General features: G+C 44.6%; 4 protein-coding genes across 6 annotated transcripts; 2 read left to right on the plus strand and 2 right to left on the minus strand.

Annotated features, from left to right (window-relative positions):
* The first annotated feature begins 606 nt into the window (after positions 1-606).
* LOC100821753 (nuclear pore complex protein NUP98A) lies at positions 607-5,785 on the plus strand. The gene is made up of 11 exons (XM_010239686.3): positions 607-771; positions 1,140-1,796; positions 1,987-2,343; positions 2,483-2,698; positions 2,916-3,379; positions 3,494-3,557; positions 3,666-3,717; positions 4,105-4,243; positions 4,419-4,532; positions 4,630-4,807; positions 4,936-5,785. Exons 1-11 carry the CDS (start codon positions 753-755, stop codon positions 5,607-5,609), a joined length of 2,934 nt encoding a protein of 977 aa, XP_010237988.1. The 5' UTR covers positions 607-752; the 3' UTR covers positions 5,610-5,785.
* A 292-nt stretch (positions 5,786-6,077) lies between these two features.
* LOC100822065 lies at positions 6,078-8,975 on the plus strand. 3 transcript variants are annotated; one of them, XM_010239687.3, is made up of 9 exons: positions 6,078-6,394; positions 6,631-6,669; positions 6,758-6,893; positions 6,977-7,223; positions 7,317-7,445; positions 7,558-7,607; positions 7,688-7,785; positions 7,861-8,148; positions 8,249-8,975. In XM_010239687.3, exons 1-9 carry the CDS (start codon positions 6,353-6,355, stop codon positions 8,729-8,731), a joined length of 1,512 nt encoding a protein of 503 aa, XP_010237989.1. In that variant the 5' UTR covers positions 6,078-6,352; the 3' UTR covers positions 8,732-8,975. The 3 variants fall into 3 exon arrangements, with proteins under 3 accessions (XP_010237989.1, XP_003577904.1, XP_024318956.1); XM_003577856.4 differs by lacking the exon at positions 6,631-6,669 and having other exon boundaries at positions 6,079-6,394; XM_024463188.1 differs by lacking the exon at positions 6,631-6,669 and having other exon boundaries at positions 6,332-6,394; positions 6,813-6,893.
* Positions 8,976-9,133: 158 nt separating this feature from the next.
* On the minus strand, positions 9,134-12,579 carry LOC100822376 (probable staphylococcal-like nuclease CAN2). Its single transcript, XM_003577857.4, has 9 exons — positions 12,282-12,579; positions 11,697-11,752; positions 10,920-11,034; positions 10,566-10,676; positions 10,282-10,469; positions 10,147-10,203; positions 9,890-10,049; positions 9,729-9,797; positions 9,134-9,462 (listed from the first exon to the last, which is right to left on the minus strand). The coding sequence occupies exons 1-9, from the start codon at positions 12,459-12,461 to the stop codon at positions 9,352-9,354; spliced, it is 1,047 nt and encodes a 348-aa protein (XP_003577905.1). The 5' UTR covers positions 12,462-12,579; the 3' UTR covers positions 9,134-9,351.
* Positions 12,580-13,128: 549 nt separating this feature from the next.
* On the minus strand, positions 13,129-15,144 carry LOC100822683 (aquaporin SIP1-1). Its single transcript, XM_003577858.4, has 3 exons — positions 14,590-15,144; positions 14,244-14,516; positions 13,129-13,475 (listed from the first exon to the last, which is right to left on the minus strand). The coding sequence occupies exons 1-3, from the start codon at positions 14,899-14,901 to the stop codon at positions 13,320-13,322; spliced, it is 741 nt and encodes a 246-aa protein (XP_003577906.1). The 5' UTR covers positions 14,902-15,144; the 3' UTR covers positions 13,129-13,319.
* Between the last annotated feature and the right edge of the window lie 545 nt (positions 15,145-15,689).

Genomic DNA, 15,689 nt, shown 5'->3' on the forward strand with positions numbered 1-15,689 from the left:
AATTACACAAATTTGAATAACCTTATAGGTTTGGAAACCCGCATAAGCCGTCCGTCCAAGAAAGTGGGGACCTAAGATTGATGAACAAAACATGATGACCAGTAACACCCCTTGCAACCCCTTGCAAGACAAGTTCCGAATCGACAAGGAAAAATATCATCAACACGAAAAGACGACCCCTTGGAGCAGGTCGCAAGCAGTTTGTGTATTTTTTATTAGAGGAGTGAGTTTTGAATAGTTTGGACCTGTTTTTTTTTTTTTTTTTTTACGCCCGAGTCGCCAGCAGGCTGTCGAAGCACCAAATAAACAAGCCCAGCCCAGCTCCGTGGGAGACGGCAGTTAATCAGTGCATATAAATGGGCCTGGATGAATAAAACCCAGGAGACCCAACCAAAAATAACCCACGGCCTTTCCTCTTCCTTCCTTTTTCTTTTGAGCTGTTTCCTCTTCCTTATTTCTTCTCGTCATTATTTAAAAAAAAAGTATGGCGTTGGATGTAAGCTACGCGGGCAGTTTCCTCTTCCACTGGCGTTGTTCCTAAGCTAAAAAGCCAGGTATATATACAAGACCCCAGGCGGCCCCACCGTGCAGCCTCAGATCCAGATCCCCCCTTTCCCTTCCTTCCACATCGTCTCGACGAAGAAGAAGAAGCCGCCGCCGCCCGTCGCCGCCGCGGCCCCGGGTCTCCTTCCCCCGCCGCCGCCGACGACCACCACCATCATCCTCATCATCAAGCAGCAGCAGCAGCAGCCATGTTCGGCTCTACCAACCGTAAGCACCCGCCCCCGGCCCCCTCTCTTATCTATCCGCATGCCATCGCTAGGGTTTCTGTTCCGCCCCCCTTTTACAGTAGCCGCACGCGGCTCGCTCATCTGTTTCCGGTGGAGATCCCCCCACCCCATCGCTGTCCATCAATTAGTGCTAGTAGTAATTTACTTTGTTCACAATCATGCTACTGCAGTACTACACCCACACTGTTTTGTGTGTTTGTTAATCGGACGGTTCTTCCTTCCATTGTCGATTGTTTTCTCTTGCAGATTAGTTGCATCCTTCTGGTTCTCAATGTTGTTTTTTTAAGCTTTGTGTTTTACCTATTGTACATTGTATCTGACACGCTGTGCTGATCGTCCTGCTTGCAGCATTCGGGCAGCAGTCGTCCGGTGGCGCGTTCGGGCAGCAGGCCTCGAGCAACCCGTTCGGGGGCCAGGCAGGCGGCGCTTTCGGGCAGCAGGCCTCGAGCAACCCGTTCGGGGGCCAGACGTCTGCATTTGGGCAGACCGGCGGCGCCGCCAGCAACAGCTTCGCGCCTAAACCCTTTGGCAGCTCGGTCACCGCCTTTGGCCAGCCATCCGCCCCCGCGTTTGGTGCTACATCCACCGGCGCCTTTGGCCAGCTATCCGCCCCCGCGTTTGGCAGCACCTCGACTGGCGCCTTTGGCCAGCAAGCCAGCCCCGCGTTTGGCAGCACCTTGACCGGCGCCTTTGGCCAGCAATCCGCCCCCATGTTTGGCAGCACCGTGACCGGCGCATTTGGCCAGCAATCCGCCCCCGCGTTTGGCACTACATCCACCGGTGCCTTTGGCCAGCAATCCACCCCCGCGTTTGGCACTACATCCACCGGTGCCTTTGGCCAGCAATCCGCCCCTGCGTTTGGCAGCACCTCGACCGGCGCCTTTGGCCAGCCATCCACGGCCGTGTTCGGCACCCCATCGCCCTCTCCGTTCGGCAGCTCCACACCAGCCTTTGGCGCGTCGCCAACCCCTGCGTTTGGCGCCACATCCTCCGGCTTCGGCAGTGGTTCGTATCTCCCTCACAGTTTCTGCATTTATCTTCTCCATCTTACTTGTATGAGAAACATCCTGATCCGTTTGGTACTTCTCTTTGTCTTGGCAGCATTTAGTTATCACGTAGATGCTACTAAGTCTGTTTCTGTAATTTTGTGTCTTGTCATGTAACGCCGCTCTCTACTGCTGTGTGAAATTTGCAGGATCTTTGTTTGGACAGAAGCCAAGTTTTGGGGGTTTTGGATCGTCTCCTAGCCAGTCTAGTACTTTTGGTAGCACATTCCAGCAAACTCAACCAGCATTTGGCAACAGCACTTTCGGTGCCACAACTCCTGCATTTGGCTCAAGCTCAACATCCTTATTTGGCGCTTCCAGCAACACAACATTTGGTTCAACGACTCCTGCATTTGGATCTTCAGGCACCGGAACATTTGGTGTGAACACTGCTCCAGCTTCTTCGTTTGGCACATCAGCAAGTGCTTTTAGTTTTGGTTCTTCGCCGTCTTTTGGACAAACAACAGCTACAACCGGTACCACTTCCTTCGGAACAAATCCATTTGGTAGGTTCTCCCATTTTGGATATTGACGTTATGTAATCTAGGCTTGGTGTTGAGTGCATCATTTACAACCTTACATTCCATGTGCTGTAGTAGTTGGGTTGTTGCAGTATTTATTCTTTCTTTCTTTTGTGAGTTTCAGGCTCACAGGCAGCAGCAACAACGTTTGGGCAATCTTCATTTGGAAATCAATCTGGAGGAACCAGAATACAGTCTTATGTGCAAACACCAGATCCTGACAGTGCTACAAGTGGCACTCAACCTGCTGCGAAGTTTGATTCTATATCAGCAATGCCTGCATATAAAGAGAAGAGTCATGAAGAATTGAGGTGGGAAGATTACCAGCGTCAAGACAAAGGTGAGGTTTTGGAATCGAGTAGTCTGCTTCATCTATAATCCCTCTTTCTGCTTATTTTCTATGAACTCTGGTGAATATCGTGTTCTGGCTTCTGGTACAGCTTAGTGTAAGGCAGCACTTTTTTTTGGCGTATCAACCACGCCTGCTTAGCTGAAGTGTTATTTTCCTTATCTTGTTTCTGAAATATTTGTGAATTGTTTTATGTTTGAACCCTCAGGTGGACCAAACCCTTCTGCAGCTCCAGCGGTGAACAGCTTTCTACCTCCACAGCAGAATTTTCAACCAAATCAACCGATAGCAGCTAATACGTTCGCTCCTAAGCCCTCACCTTTTGCAACTACGCCGAGCCCATTTTCTTCATCTACAAGTACCCAGTCGTTTGGACAACCAGTTGGTGCATTCTCAGCAAACACTTCACCATCTCTCTTTGCAAATTCCACTTCTTCGATATTCAACCCACCATCGACAACCACAAATCCATTCAGTACTGGCTCATCCATTAATAATAACACTCAATCAGCTGGGCTGTTTCAGCCTTCCCCTGCAATTACGCAACAGCCATTTAGCAACTCATTTAATCAGCAAGCAAGCACTCCAGCTTTCTCCACTAGTATGTTCAACACTTCTAGTCTTGGAATGACTGGAGGGCTGTTTAGCAACACATCTCCACCTTTCGCAACAGTAAGTATCTTATCCCCTTGCAGTTATCGTATTTATGCTAGATAGTTATTCTTCATACTCATAAAACTGTTGCACATGCAAATAACAAGCTGATCTTTGCTCCTTATGTTTCAGTCAACATTTCAACAACCTGCCCCTGTTCAAACTACAAGCTCGTTCTCATTCCAGACTCAACCAGGTTACGGTTTTTGCCTCCTAATATTCGCATTTTTTTAGGAACAATATTCACCAACTTTTTAATTATTCAATTTATTTCTAACGTTTGCACGCATGGAAACTTCTGCAGGTGCATTCTCTGGTGTTTCCAACATGATGAATCTGGCCCCATTTGGACAGCAGTATGACTCATCTGTTTGCTTCCCACATCTGCATTTATTCTTTTTTCATTGATTTCTTTCTTGATGGGGTAGTAATGTGATAAAAAATACTTATATAATGTGGAGATGGATGGTGTAGACTATGGAGAAGAAGAAACTACTTAATGATGGTTCTTTGAGTCAATAGTATTGCATCTGACGGCTTTCAGCTACCATGTGCTTGTTTATCTCTATAGTTGAACATGGGCTTTTTTACTCGGTTCATGATGTAATCATCCTTTAAAGTATTAGGTCGCAGCTATTATCACTTAATAGTAACCACGTCGAATCTTTTCTTTTGAACTTAGTAGTGAAACATTATTCTTTTGACTTGTAGATTTGTAATATCATGTTGCATATTTGTTTCAGAACTACTAGCCAGCCCAATATGGTAATGCAGCCAACTATGGTTCCAAGCCCCTTCGGAACACTTCCAGTAATGCCTCGGATGTCCATTGGGAATGGTGGATCTTCACCTTCTATCCAATATGGCATATCAAGTTTGCCGGTTAGTTTTTACTATCTTCTTATATTTTCAGTAGTTTCTGTTAGAGTGGAACACTAGTAGAGATGTGCCGGCAGGTACTTATTAGCAGTTTGTGCTACTGAGGTTATCTAGAGCTACCTGGAAGGAATCAAAGAGAAGGACATTTTCTTGATCGAAACATTTTGCTTCCCTGCAGGTTGCTGAGAAGTCCCTTCCGAGCAGAACTTTATCGATGGTGGTTCCTAGGCATTTATCACAGAGAAGGATAAAACTGCTGCCACGAAAATATAATGCGACATCTGATGGCAAGGTAAAGACTGGTTATGTAATAATACTTCCTGGAGTTTGACAGCCATTGAGCAAACAATGAATGTCATGCTGGTTCTTTTTTGTTGTTATTCCTTCAGGTTCCTTTCTTTGCTGACGATGAAGAATCTCCTGCAACACCAAAAGCGGATGCTTTTTTCATCCCTAGAGAGAACCCACGAAGTCTGATAATCCGTTCAACCGAGCATTGGCCTTCACGTACTGTGCTTGACAGGCAGTCAATTCCGAGGGATTCAGCTGATCTTGAGAAACATATAGGTACTTACCTTGAACTATTCGTGTTCTTTTTTCCCCCTTAACTTGCAGAATTATGTGTAACTGGTTGGGTTTTTGAGATGTGAATTCTTTGTTCATCAAAAGTTTCTGATTTTTGGAACTGTGTACAGATGCTTCTGTTGGGAGGGAGCGCAATAAGGCTGCCATGTCACCAAGTCGGACTGCCCCAGTGGAAAACCGAGATGACCAGCATGCATCAAGTGAGCCTGAGGCTTCGGCGCGTCACGCGAATGGTGCCACCATTGAGAAGCAGCAGCAGCAGCAGCAGTTGATGCCTAAGCTGCTCTCCCAGGCAGATTACTTTACGGAGCCTAGCCTGGCGGAGCTAGCGGCCAAAGAACGTGCCGAGCCAGGCTGCTGCGGCCGGGTGAAGGACTTTGTTGTGGGACGTCGAGGCTATGGCAGCATAAAATTCCTGGGGGAGACGGACGTGAGGGGCCTCGACGTGGAGTCGATCGTGGAGTTCAACCAGCGCGAGGTGGTGGTGTACAAGGACGACAGCAAGAAGCCCCCGGTGGGCGAGGGCCTGAACAGGGCGGCGGTGGTGAGTCTCCTGAAGATCAAGTGCATGAACAAGAAGACTGGGGATCAGTACACGGAGGGTCCGAGGGTGGATAGGTACAGGGAGATGCTGGCGAAGAAGGCCGAGGAGCAGGGAGCTGAGTTCATCTCGTTTGACGCTGCCAATGGAGAGTGGAAGTTCAGGGTGAAGCATTTCAGCTCCTACGGCTTTGCTGGTGCTGCTCAAGAAGAAGAAGCTCAAGGCAATTCCTGTGGGTTGTAGCTAGCTTTGCTTCATCGACTGTAATAACTCGTCTGGTCTGAATGAATGAATGGATGGATGGATGGATGCTTGGTGCTATGACTAGCTTGTTTTTTGTTTTGTTTTGTTTTGTTTCGTGCGAATCTTTTTTGAGCATGTGCAAGTGAAATATTGATGCTTCGAGTTAGCAGTTTAAATGCCATCCTTTCTCTCCATCATGTCCTCCTCCGAAAAAGGATAAAACCGAAACAACTCTTCTTTACAGCCAGAAAAAAAACTACGGAATACCTCGGATCCATGTACATTGATTTTGAGAATTCAAAAAAAAACACAGAAAATAAATACCCCTACATACACTACTTCTCTGAGACTTGTGAATTCTCCAAAAGTAATTATCTGAATTTGTTAGTTCATATAAATATACATGTATAATTTTTATATAATAATAAAAATAATACTAGTACTATAATGGTTTTGGCGTGGAGCAAAAAAGAACACAAGCCATCTTCTTCTTCTTCTTCCTTGGGTTCTTTTCGCCGCAGAAAGAAAGAAACCCAACTCAACTCATCCATCGGCCGCCTCTTCCCAACGCCCAAGCCAAGGAATCGCCCACGGAATCGGAAATTTCTCTCGCCGCAAACGCTATTCAGATCCCCATCGGCTTCGATCACGTCTGTTCCCCACTCCTGGGCTTGGAGATTTCCTTCCTTCCTTTGCTTGCTAGCGCGCCGCTTAGCTAGGGTTTCCAAATCCATCCATCCACCATGCCGGAGCCTTCTTCCGCTTCTACCTCTGCTTCTGCCTCGGTATGTGTCTGGACTTCCTTCATTCTAATTCTCCCCATGCCTTGCCTCCAAGAATTGAATTTTGATGGATGGGGTGGACGGGCGGATCGATTACTAGTTTACTTACACTATGTTGCACAGTAATTCATTCCTTTCATGAATGAATCAATATCCAAGGTTCTAAACCAAATCCTGCTCCTTATTATTCTGCCCATTTCCCTACGGTGATTTCTTGTTACTCATGTACTGGCTACTAGTATCTGTTGCTGCTAGTACTATGCAATGCAAACCTGCTGGTCAGTTGCTGAAGACCTCTGTAAAATTGCTCTGTCTTTATCGTTTCCTTTTCTAACGAAAACAATTGCTGATGCGTCGTAAATCTAGGCCGATGATTCAGTCGATAGGGTTGAGGATTCACAGCTCTTCTCCCCTGTCCCAGCAATAAACCAAGCTGCGTCCAATCTCGCAAATTTAGCTTCCTATTTTACCCAGTGCCTCCCAGTACCTGGTGGTTACACAGGTTAGGTTACCTCGTGTTGTAAGCAGGCCTTTATTCATGTCAACACTTGATGCAGGCCTTTATTCTTTGCTCTCTTGATGCAGGAATACCCGAGGAAGGCCAAGAACTAGCAATACTTGCGCCTGTCTCGACTACTGGCAGGCCTGCTCTTCAGGCTTCTTCTTCTTCTTCTTCTTCTTCTTCTTCTTCTTCTTCTTCTTCTTCAGAGTTTGATGCCAGCAGTAGCTTGTCTCACAGTGAAATAGATCTTACTGTGAGTTCCTCTCAAGAAAACTCAGGCCAGATGTCGCCTTTCCGCGTTTTTCAGAATGGAGCTTCAATGTTCCAAGGGTAGAGGATTTTATTATGGCTCTAGTTTGTTTTACATTAACTTGGAGTTGGAATTCCTCTAATGGTGGATGGATTATTTATCTTTGTGTGCAGTCTCGTGGAACGTGCTCGGAAAACTGTACGTGGTTCGGCAGATGATATTGGATGGCTCCAACGCGTTCAGAGCTTACCTCCAACTGAGGATGGGACAGCCCGATTCTTGGAGATTCTAGACTCTGTGAGGTCAGCATGGATAGCAAACTGGATCTCAGTTTTTACAATGTGTGAAGAATGTTTTTTCTATAACAAACGTGTTTCAAGCTTTATCTCATTTGATTATTTTACTTCTCGTCAGAAACAAGGAGCACAAACTACCTGATTCGCTGGTATATTTGTTGATCCCAGGTTAGTTTGACACTACTTAAGCCATGGACACAAGTTACCAAACTTTCATGCTCACTACGTATGTTCTCCTACTGTTACAGGTTTGTTTAGTAACCATGGGCCACTTTACTTTGTGAAGACGAAGGCATATTTCTCCAAGATGGGTCTGGTCTGTCACATTGCCAAGATTCACAGCGAGGTACTTCCCTAAAGTAATTTGCGCTTTTACTCTTGATATTATGTTTCTTCAAGAAATAAATAAAGTGTCCTGCAGTCTTCAGTAAGTAAAAATGCAAGGGAGATAAAGGATTACATAGAAGAAATATACTGGGGATCAAGGAAACGTGTGCTACTTCTTGGTCATAGCAAGGGTGGTGTAGATGCAGCAGCAGCCTTGTCTCTCTACTGGCCACAATTGAAAGATAAGGTTGCAGGGTTGGCCCTGGCTCAAAGCCCATATGGAGGAAGCCCAGTTGCTTCAGATATCCTGAGAGACGGGCAGCTTGGTGACTATGTCATGCTACGCAAACTTATGGAGATTTTGGTGTCCAAAGTCCTGAAGGTATTTGCCTCAATCATTCCAAGCATGCATTACCATGTGAACCAACCTACACAGTGGAGGACAATAATCTTGATTCTCACAACCACTGTTGTTTCTTCAGGGTGACCTGCAGGCACTAGAAGATCTGACATATGAAAGGAGGAAAGAATTCCTGTCGCGGCACCCATTGCCTCCCGAGGTTCCAATTGTGTCATTCCACACTGAGGCGAGCATCACCCCCAGTGTGCTGACAGCTCTCTCTCATGTCGCGCACGTGGAGCTCCCGATTGCTGGTGACGGAAATCCTGCAAGGATTCCGGTTGTAATGCCACTTTCAGCAGCAATGGCAGCATGCTCGCAGCTGCTGGTGGCAAGGTACGGCGAGAAGAGTGATGGTCTTGTGACAAGGAAGGATGCTGAAGTTCCTGGGTCACTGGCAGTCCGACCAGAGCGGAAGCTAGATCATGCCTGGATGGTTTATTCTTCGATGAGAGAGGAGGCTGGGGATGAGGCGGACACGTCGCAGGTATGCGAAGCCCTGCTGAGTCTGCTGGTCGAGGTTGCGCAGAAGCGGAGGCATGAGATGGCCATGAAAGACGAATAAATACGAAAAAAAGAATGTTGGGATCTGTACAACGTCCTGGTAGATTTTTTTAACCATACGTAGATCATAAATTGACTCTTTTTTTGACAATCTGACTTTAGTTAGTTGTTGGCTGTAGGAAAAGAAAGTTGTGTTGAGATGTGAGAAGCTATATATGTGGCCTATCCTATGTTGAAACTTCACGTTTGCTTCTGGGCGAAGCTAATTAGCTTATGAATGTTCCTAGTCAGTCATATTTTTAGATTATTGCAAGCAAGAAAGAAAGAGATTGTTGTCTCATTGATCATATGGTACTTAATTGTAAGCAGTAGGTAGACTTAATATAAGTGAAAAAAACCCAAACCATAGTTTTTGAGTTTTTTCTCATGTTCTACAGATGAATTTGATGTCATGACTGAATAATTATGAGATAGCACTTTAATAATTATACATCATCACAGATTTAGAATTCATCTAACAAGATTCATTCCGTACTCGGTTGGTTGGTCAACAAACATGACATTTTGGCTTTTGGTTTATGGCTGACACATTATTTCATTTGCAACATGGTGATGCTGTTCAAGATCCATCCAACACATAGTTACCAAATGAACTATATACATCTTTCTGACCATTTGAAGCTAGCAGACTGGAATGCCACCATTGCGCTGCTTTTTTCTCCAGTCCCACGGCTTCTCAGGGTTCTCTAATACGAAAAGCCCTCGATATGCAGCCCTTGCCTCTCTCTCCCACTACATACATAATGGGTCAAGAATACTCAGCCGTCAGAATCATCGAATGTATCACCGTCATAATCATCTAAGGCATCAAACTGTGCTCAAATTAAGCTACAATTCGATGCATGTAGGTAAGCATGACTTAGTAATTAATCATGTCAAAAATAATATCGATCCAACACTGAAGATATATTTTTTGTTCTTCAGATTTATCAAGGAGAAATTTTGTATATATATTCCGCAGGTGCAGGTACACTTAGATCTTGAATAAAAATCCTTACTTTAGCAAACTCCCCGCGTTTGTCGTACTTCTTGAAATACCATGCGTGACCATTCTTCAGCATTTGCTCCTGAAGGACTCAGGCAATGTTGTTTTTTCATCAGAATGAAAGGATTGAAATTGAAGGCATGTCAGCTACCTACTGATCAGTTACTGTTTTACCTGGATGAACACATTGTCGCAATAGATGTCACCGACGTAGCGCTCGAATTGGTCCAGCCCATACACATGGATTATGGTTCTTTTCCCACCGATGAGCTTCACCAAAGCATTCCTTGATTCCTTTCCATATGCCATCTTAAGCTCGGGTGCATCGATTCCCCTTTTAACTCATGAAAGATCGTACATTTCATTACAGTATTCCCGGTTATTTTATTCTATAATATATGAATGTACAATCTTGAGAGCATATATGTTACCTCATTCTGATTCGGTATTTCCTTGCTAGGATCTCTTCATCTGAACAGACTAATATCCTGCTCATACGAAATATTAGTAAGTTTGTGAATTATGACATTCAGGACCAGAAATCTGGAGTGGTTCAGTTCTAATACTTGTATCCAGCTTCATTCAGTCTATTTTGAAGTGCATCGGCACTCTGGTAATCCCTACGGTTGCGCGCTTGATTCCTTTCAATCACCATCTCATGCACTTCCAATGGCACAATTGCGGACTCCCTCGGATCTGTTGTTGCGACATAAGCAGTAAAGCCATCTCCATCTCCAATATTTTTGTTATTAACCTGGTATCATCAGCGAGACAGTGTTCTGTGAGAACCATTATTTCAGTGCAGATGTAAAGCATCTGTTCAAGTTTCGAATAGCTGATCACGTCTGACCGGCAAAGTGTTCAGGACAAACTGCACTCCCTCTGGTAACAATTGTGGATGGTGGGTTGAGGATGCTGCAGGAAGTGATGGGATCGAGAAGCCGTAAAATTCAAGGATGCCCTGAGGAGAAAACATTATATTTGTTTCTGCATGAGAGTTGGAACATATATAGTCACTTATAACAACAGCCAAATTAATGCAACAGTTTACCGGGTTAATGGTTTTTAGTTGTTAAAAGATGACAGTAGTTTGAAAACATACACTTTGTAACAAAGTATTTACAGGTTCCACATTCCAAATGCACAAATAACTGTTGATCAGTGCATTATCATCTTAGGATCTTAAAAGGAGAAGTTAAGTTACCTCCAAATCAGCTCTCTGGATCCAGTCAAGGGCTGTTGCAACTAGTTGGGCTGCCTCTGCCGGTGTTCTTGGTGGGGGAGTTGTATTTTTATATGCCTCCAACATATTCTGATACCTGTTTTGTGCAAATCAAAAGATCAAAAGCATCGCATTATTTCTATTCGGTGTAAATCTTAGTTAGTGTTAATTTGATACGCTAATTATTTCTAATTGGATCTGCCAGTTAAAACTACCAACTACCATCCTTTGTTGCTCTTTCTTTCCTTGACATCTTTCCATATCCCTTTTAATAATTCTTCTTTGTGGCAAAGCATAAATATTAGAGAATTGTCACTGAACTAAAGTAAGGACAAAAATGAAGCCTGAATGTGATCCACTCATCTAATCATGGATGATATACAATTCAGCCTGAAATTTCTGAAGATTGACACAAAAGTACACCAATACAGAGACTAGATTGACCTCACCAAGACACCAATCTGCTTGTAGTTTTGTTCTGTTTACTCTCCTTTTTCATCATTTCAAAGCACATGTTTGGATAGGTATGGAACACCTTATCGTAAGAAAAGTAAAAAAAGCCATTGTGAAAACGACACGAACTTACAAAATATAAGTCAGTACCAGCCCTTCTTATTTTGTTAACAGCCATAGGCCTTAAATCAATTGAGCTTAGAGGAACCAAACAAACTTTGCAATCAATAACCCGAAACACCAAATGCACTAATTATTAAAACAAAAAGAGCTCAACTGTGAGAGCCTTTTCGAAGTGCTACCTACCATTTAACCTGTGCTTTCTTCGACGCAGTAACATGCTGCCTGAGCCCCTCAGGAACCTAACAATATGGAAAACAAAATATCCTTAGATAGGAGGCAACAATTCGGCCAAAAGAAAGGGAGGAAATTCAAATTGCAATGATGTGTTTGTAGAAATGCTAGCGGTTGCAATCTAGCATCATACTTCAGTTCCAATACAAATCGATGAACGTTCATCCATTTGCCAAATGCAACTGAAAGGGACCTAAAATGAAGTTTGCAATGCCAAAATGACCCAATCATTCTGGTAAATTAACTTGTCAAATTACAATAAAAGATCAATAATTAAAATAAATTTATTTCAGAGTGGGAAGGTTGTTTATCTTCATCTTTCTCTTTGCCAGGTTGGGGTGGGGAAAGAAGAAGATGCCCGTGGCTTAACTGTGCAATCAGGTACAGTCAGTTAATCTGCACAATCGATCTGTCATTTAACCATGCATGCAGGATCAATTACAGCAGCAGTATGTATGCATCTAGGAGGAAGATTTGATGATCAGACAGATTACATACACAAAGAAGATGAATGCAAAATGCAGCAGATAAAGTTACCATGGACGCTGTTGACTCAAAGTTGAGGAGGTCTTGAGCCAGGGCGGCCACTCCATGGCCTTCTTCCTGCTCATGGGGAGAGTGAGGCTGGTAGTGGGGCCTGGATGCTGGATGGTAGTAGGGGTACTGCCCATCTTCTTCTTCTCCTCCACTGAAGCACCTCTTCAGTATGTTCCCCATGGGCTCCTCCTTCCTCTTCTGCTCTCTCTCTTCCTCTCTTTCTGCTTCTGCTGCTTTACTTTGCTTCTCTTGTGAATTAATTGTGATGTGACTACACTAGACTAGACTGGCACTAGTAGACCTCCATTTCATAGCAGGGGGGCAGAATCATTAAACTAATACGACTTGGATTGACTGCTTGGGTAATCAGAAATCATGGTAGAGTATGGAATACATAATTCCATTTCACGGTTTTTCCAAAAATATTCTGTCATATAGCTCGGGATTTTAGATAAACTCCGGCATAACAAAATGTCATTGTGACTTGGATTGACGAAATCATGATAAATTTTGTAATACTAAATTCCATTTCATGGTTTTACAGAATTTCCATCGCGATTTTAGATAAACTTTGGCATAATCAGATGTTGCCGTGTTTGCGATATGCCGACACCATAGTCCAAGATTATTTTTAGATTCACTCAAAGAAATTTGTCAGTTTCATGGCGCATGATATTTTTCCTCAATTGTTCTATTGAAATCTGTGGGTAATTCCCACATATTCACTTCCTAACACCCTTGTCAGAATAAGCCAAGCGCTGCCTAATAAGAGTCCTTAACACCCTTTCTTATCTAGCTCGCTCTACATCATTTTCTGAATTCTTAAAAGGAAAAGAAGATAAGCATAAACCAGAATTAGACATCAAACATGGATGACTGATGAATGACCACTTTAAGTTAACACATTGGTGTAAGGTTGAGGTGATTAAATACAGTGTCACAAATTATTCTCTGTATTCTCCCTAGCAAATCATGTTGGCTTCTTCAGATCCGACATTTGAACCCAATTGTTGGGTTTCAAGTTTGTGCTTCACTTGATCATGCTTTCTTGGCCTTGGGCTTAGGCGCTGGTGGCGGGAACACAGCCCTGAAGGTCCACGCGGCGAGAGTGGCGCCGACGAAGGGGCATATCCAGTAGACGTACAGCTGCTCCCAGGTGTTGTGACGATCGTTAACATACGCCCAGCCAAACGCCTGCACATAATATTTCACTGAAATTAGTTACCGGAAAATTGTAAAGAGTCGTTGTATCTAACTGAAAACAGAAGGCTGTCCATGCCGTTCAAAAGGAGCAGAAAGTCCAAAATCAGATTATATCAGAAGAGCAATGTCGTGTAGCGGCATGAATCCAAATTTCAGTACGTACTATTTAGCGAAGAGCATCAAATCTACTAAGATCTGACATTGCATCAAGTTCTGGAAACGATAAGGTCACTCTCCCATAGTAATATAAAGTAATTGAAGTAGCATACAACTAAACACAATAACGAAAGCAGCGAGTAATTTTCCATGTACATTATGCAACAGAATAGAATCCTATCCAGTGAAAGTTAACAACTGAAAAAAAAGATCTAGAGTCGGAAAATGTTTGAGTTTCTCAAGAGTTCCATAAATGGAGCAAAAACTAAGTCTTTGCATTGATTGTAACACTAGTTAAGAACTCTGCAGTGGTTCAACCAGTGAATGATTAAATGCATAGATGTGTCTATATGTGCTGTTGCACTATCATTCCCAGCTCTCATTCAGTTATTTACTTATGGCTAAGGTGTGACATTTCAAGAGTACAGTTGTTCAAGATAATAAGCCTAGGTGTGACATCAACAAAGCATCGAAATTCGGTTGACTGGTAAGGTTTGCATCTATCTGCCTTGACCAACCTTGCTGTTCATTTCACTATGGCAGAAAAGAGTGAAGATATAAAGCTTGATTTAATGCTTTTGAGCAGAGTGTAGAGCGCTGTACGTTGGCAGGGTTCATGGAGGGCCCGGTGTAGGCGGCGCCGGCGAGGACGAGGGAGACGGTGGAGACGGAGAGCATGGCGGTCTTGAGGACGGCGTTGCGCGGCCCCCTGACGATGATCCAGAGGACGGCCAGGGTGATGACGAAGGTGAGCAGCCCTTCGGCGACGGCGCCCGTGTGCGGGTCCACCTTGAGCGAGGGCCCGCCGAGCATGTGCTTGTACTGCGCCGGCATGAGCTCCGAGATGGCCAGCGCTCCGCCCACGGCGCCGGCCGCCTGCGCAGCTAAGCTAGGGTTACATCACTCATTCAAAATTTGAATCCGATTTGATGGAAAAAATAAGGGGGACCTGGGCGGGGAGGCGGAGGGCGACGGAGAAGAGGGAAGGGGAGGTGAGGCCGGCGGCGTAGAAGGCGGCGAGGGCGGTGGGGTTGAAGCTGGCGCCGCCGAGGGCGTCGCAGAGGAGGTTGAAGGCGAAGAGGAGGAGCGAGAGGAGGGAGACGGTGACGAGCAGCGCGTACGCCGCGCCTTCCTCGTGGAGGCTGAGGTAGCGGGTCACGGCCGCCGTCGAGGCGCCCAGCGTCGACACGCACAGCACCCACAGGAACGTCACCACGCCGTCCGCCGCCGCCGCCTTCACCGCCGACGCCGCCATCGCCATCCGTTCCGCTTGCTTGCTTGGCTGCTCTGCTCTCCTTGGTTGGTTGTTGGGTATATACTTCTCCGGGGAGATTTGAGATTTGGGATTTGGGATGGGGATTGGCACGCAGCACGAGAGAGTGGCAAGAGATAGATAAACAAGGAACCAAAGAGAGGATTTTGCTCAACAAACAACAAAGAAACAAACAAAAGATAAGCACGCTCTCCGCCCCTCTCGCCTAACAACCCAAGCAAGCAAAGCCCCTTGCACTGCAAACCTCACCTAACCCGCCTGTTATCAATTTTGAAACAAAAAATACTAGTACTATACAACATGGATTATGTGTTAAATTGAGGACTGTATATATGTGTGTGAAGGTGATATTCGTGCGTTTATGTCATATCATTAATGCGATAAATGCCGTTGTTTTGCTTAAAGTTAACTGCGGGGATCGCATGCATGATGGGACGGGTTCAGAACAGAATCTCAAGGGTCGGGGATGGTTAAGCACCACCCCGCCATCCATAGGTGATGAGGACGTGATGTAAAAATATATCTCAAATGAGAAAAGACATAACGGGTTACCTAAAAAAAAACCTATTAGGTCCTGTTCGGTTTGTACGAATCTCATATAATTTTTACATGATTTAACACTTCGGAATTTTTTTCTCATGTGTAGCATTCGTTTTATAGAAACGAGGATGTTAGATTCCAAATGATTGGGTCCAAATTGGTCTTATTTGTAAGGATTCTAAGCATTAGATAGAACCTCATTTAAAATTCCTAAACTATTTTTCCTATCCTTATGT

The sequence above is a fragment of the Brachypodium distachyon genome, chromosome 4, assembly GCF_000005505.3.
Source record: "Brachypodium distachyon strain Bd21 chromosome 4, Brachypodium_distachyon_v3.0, whole genome shotgun sequence".
Taxonomy (NCBI): Eukaryota; Viridiplantae; Streptophyta; class Magnoliopsida; order Poales; family Poaceae; genus Brachypodium; species Brachypodium distachyon.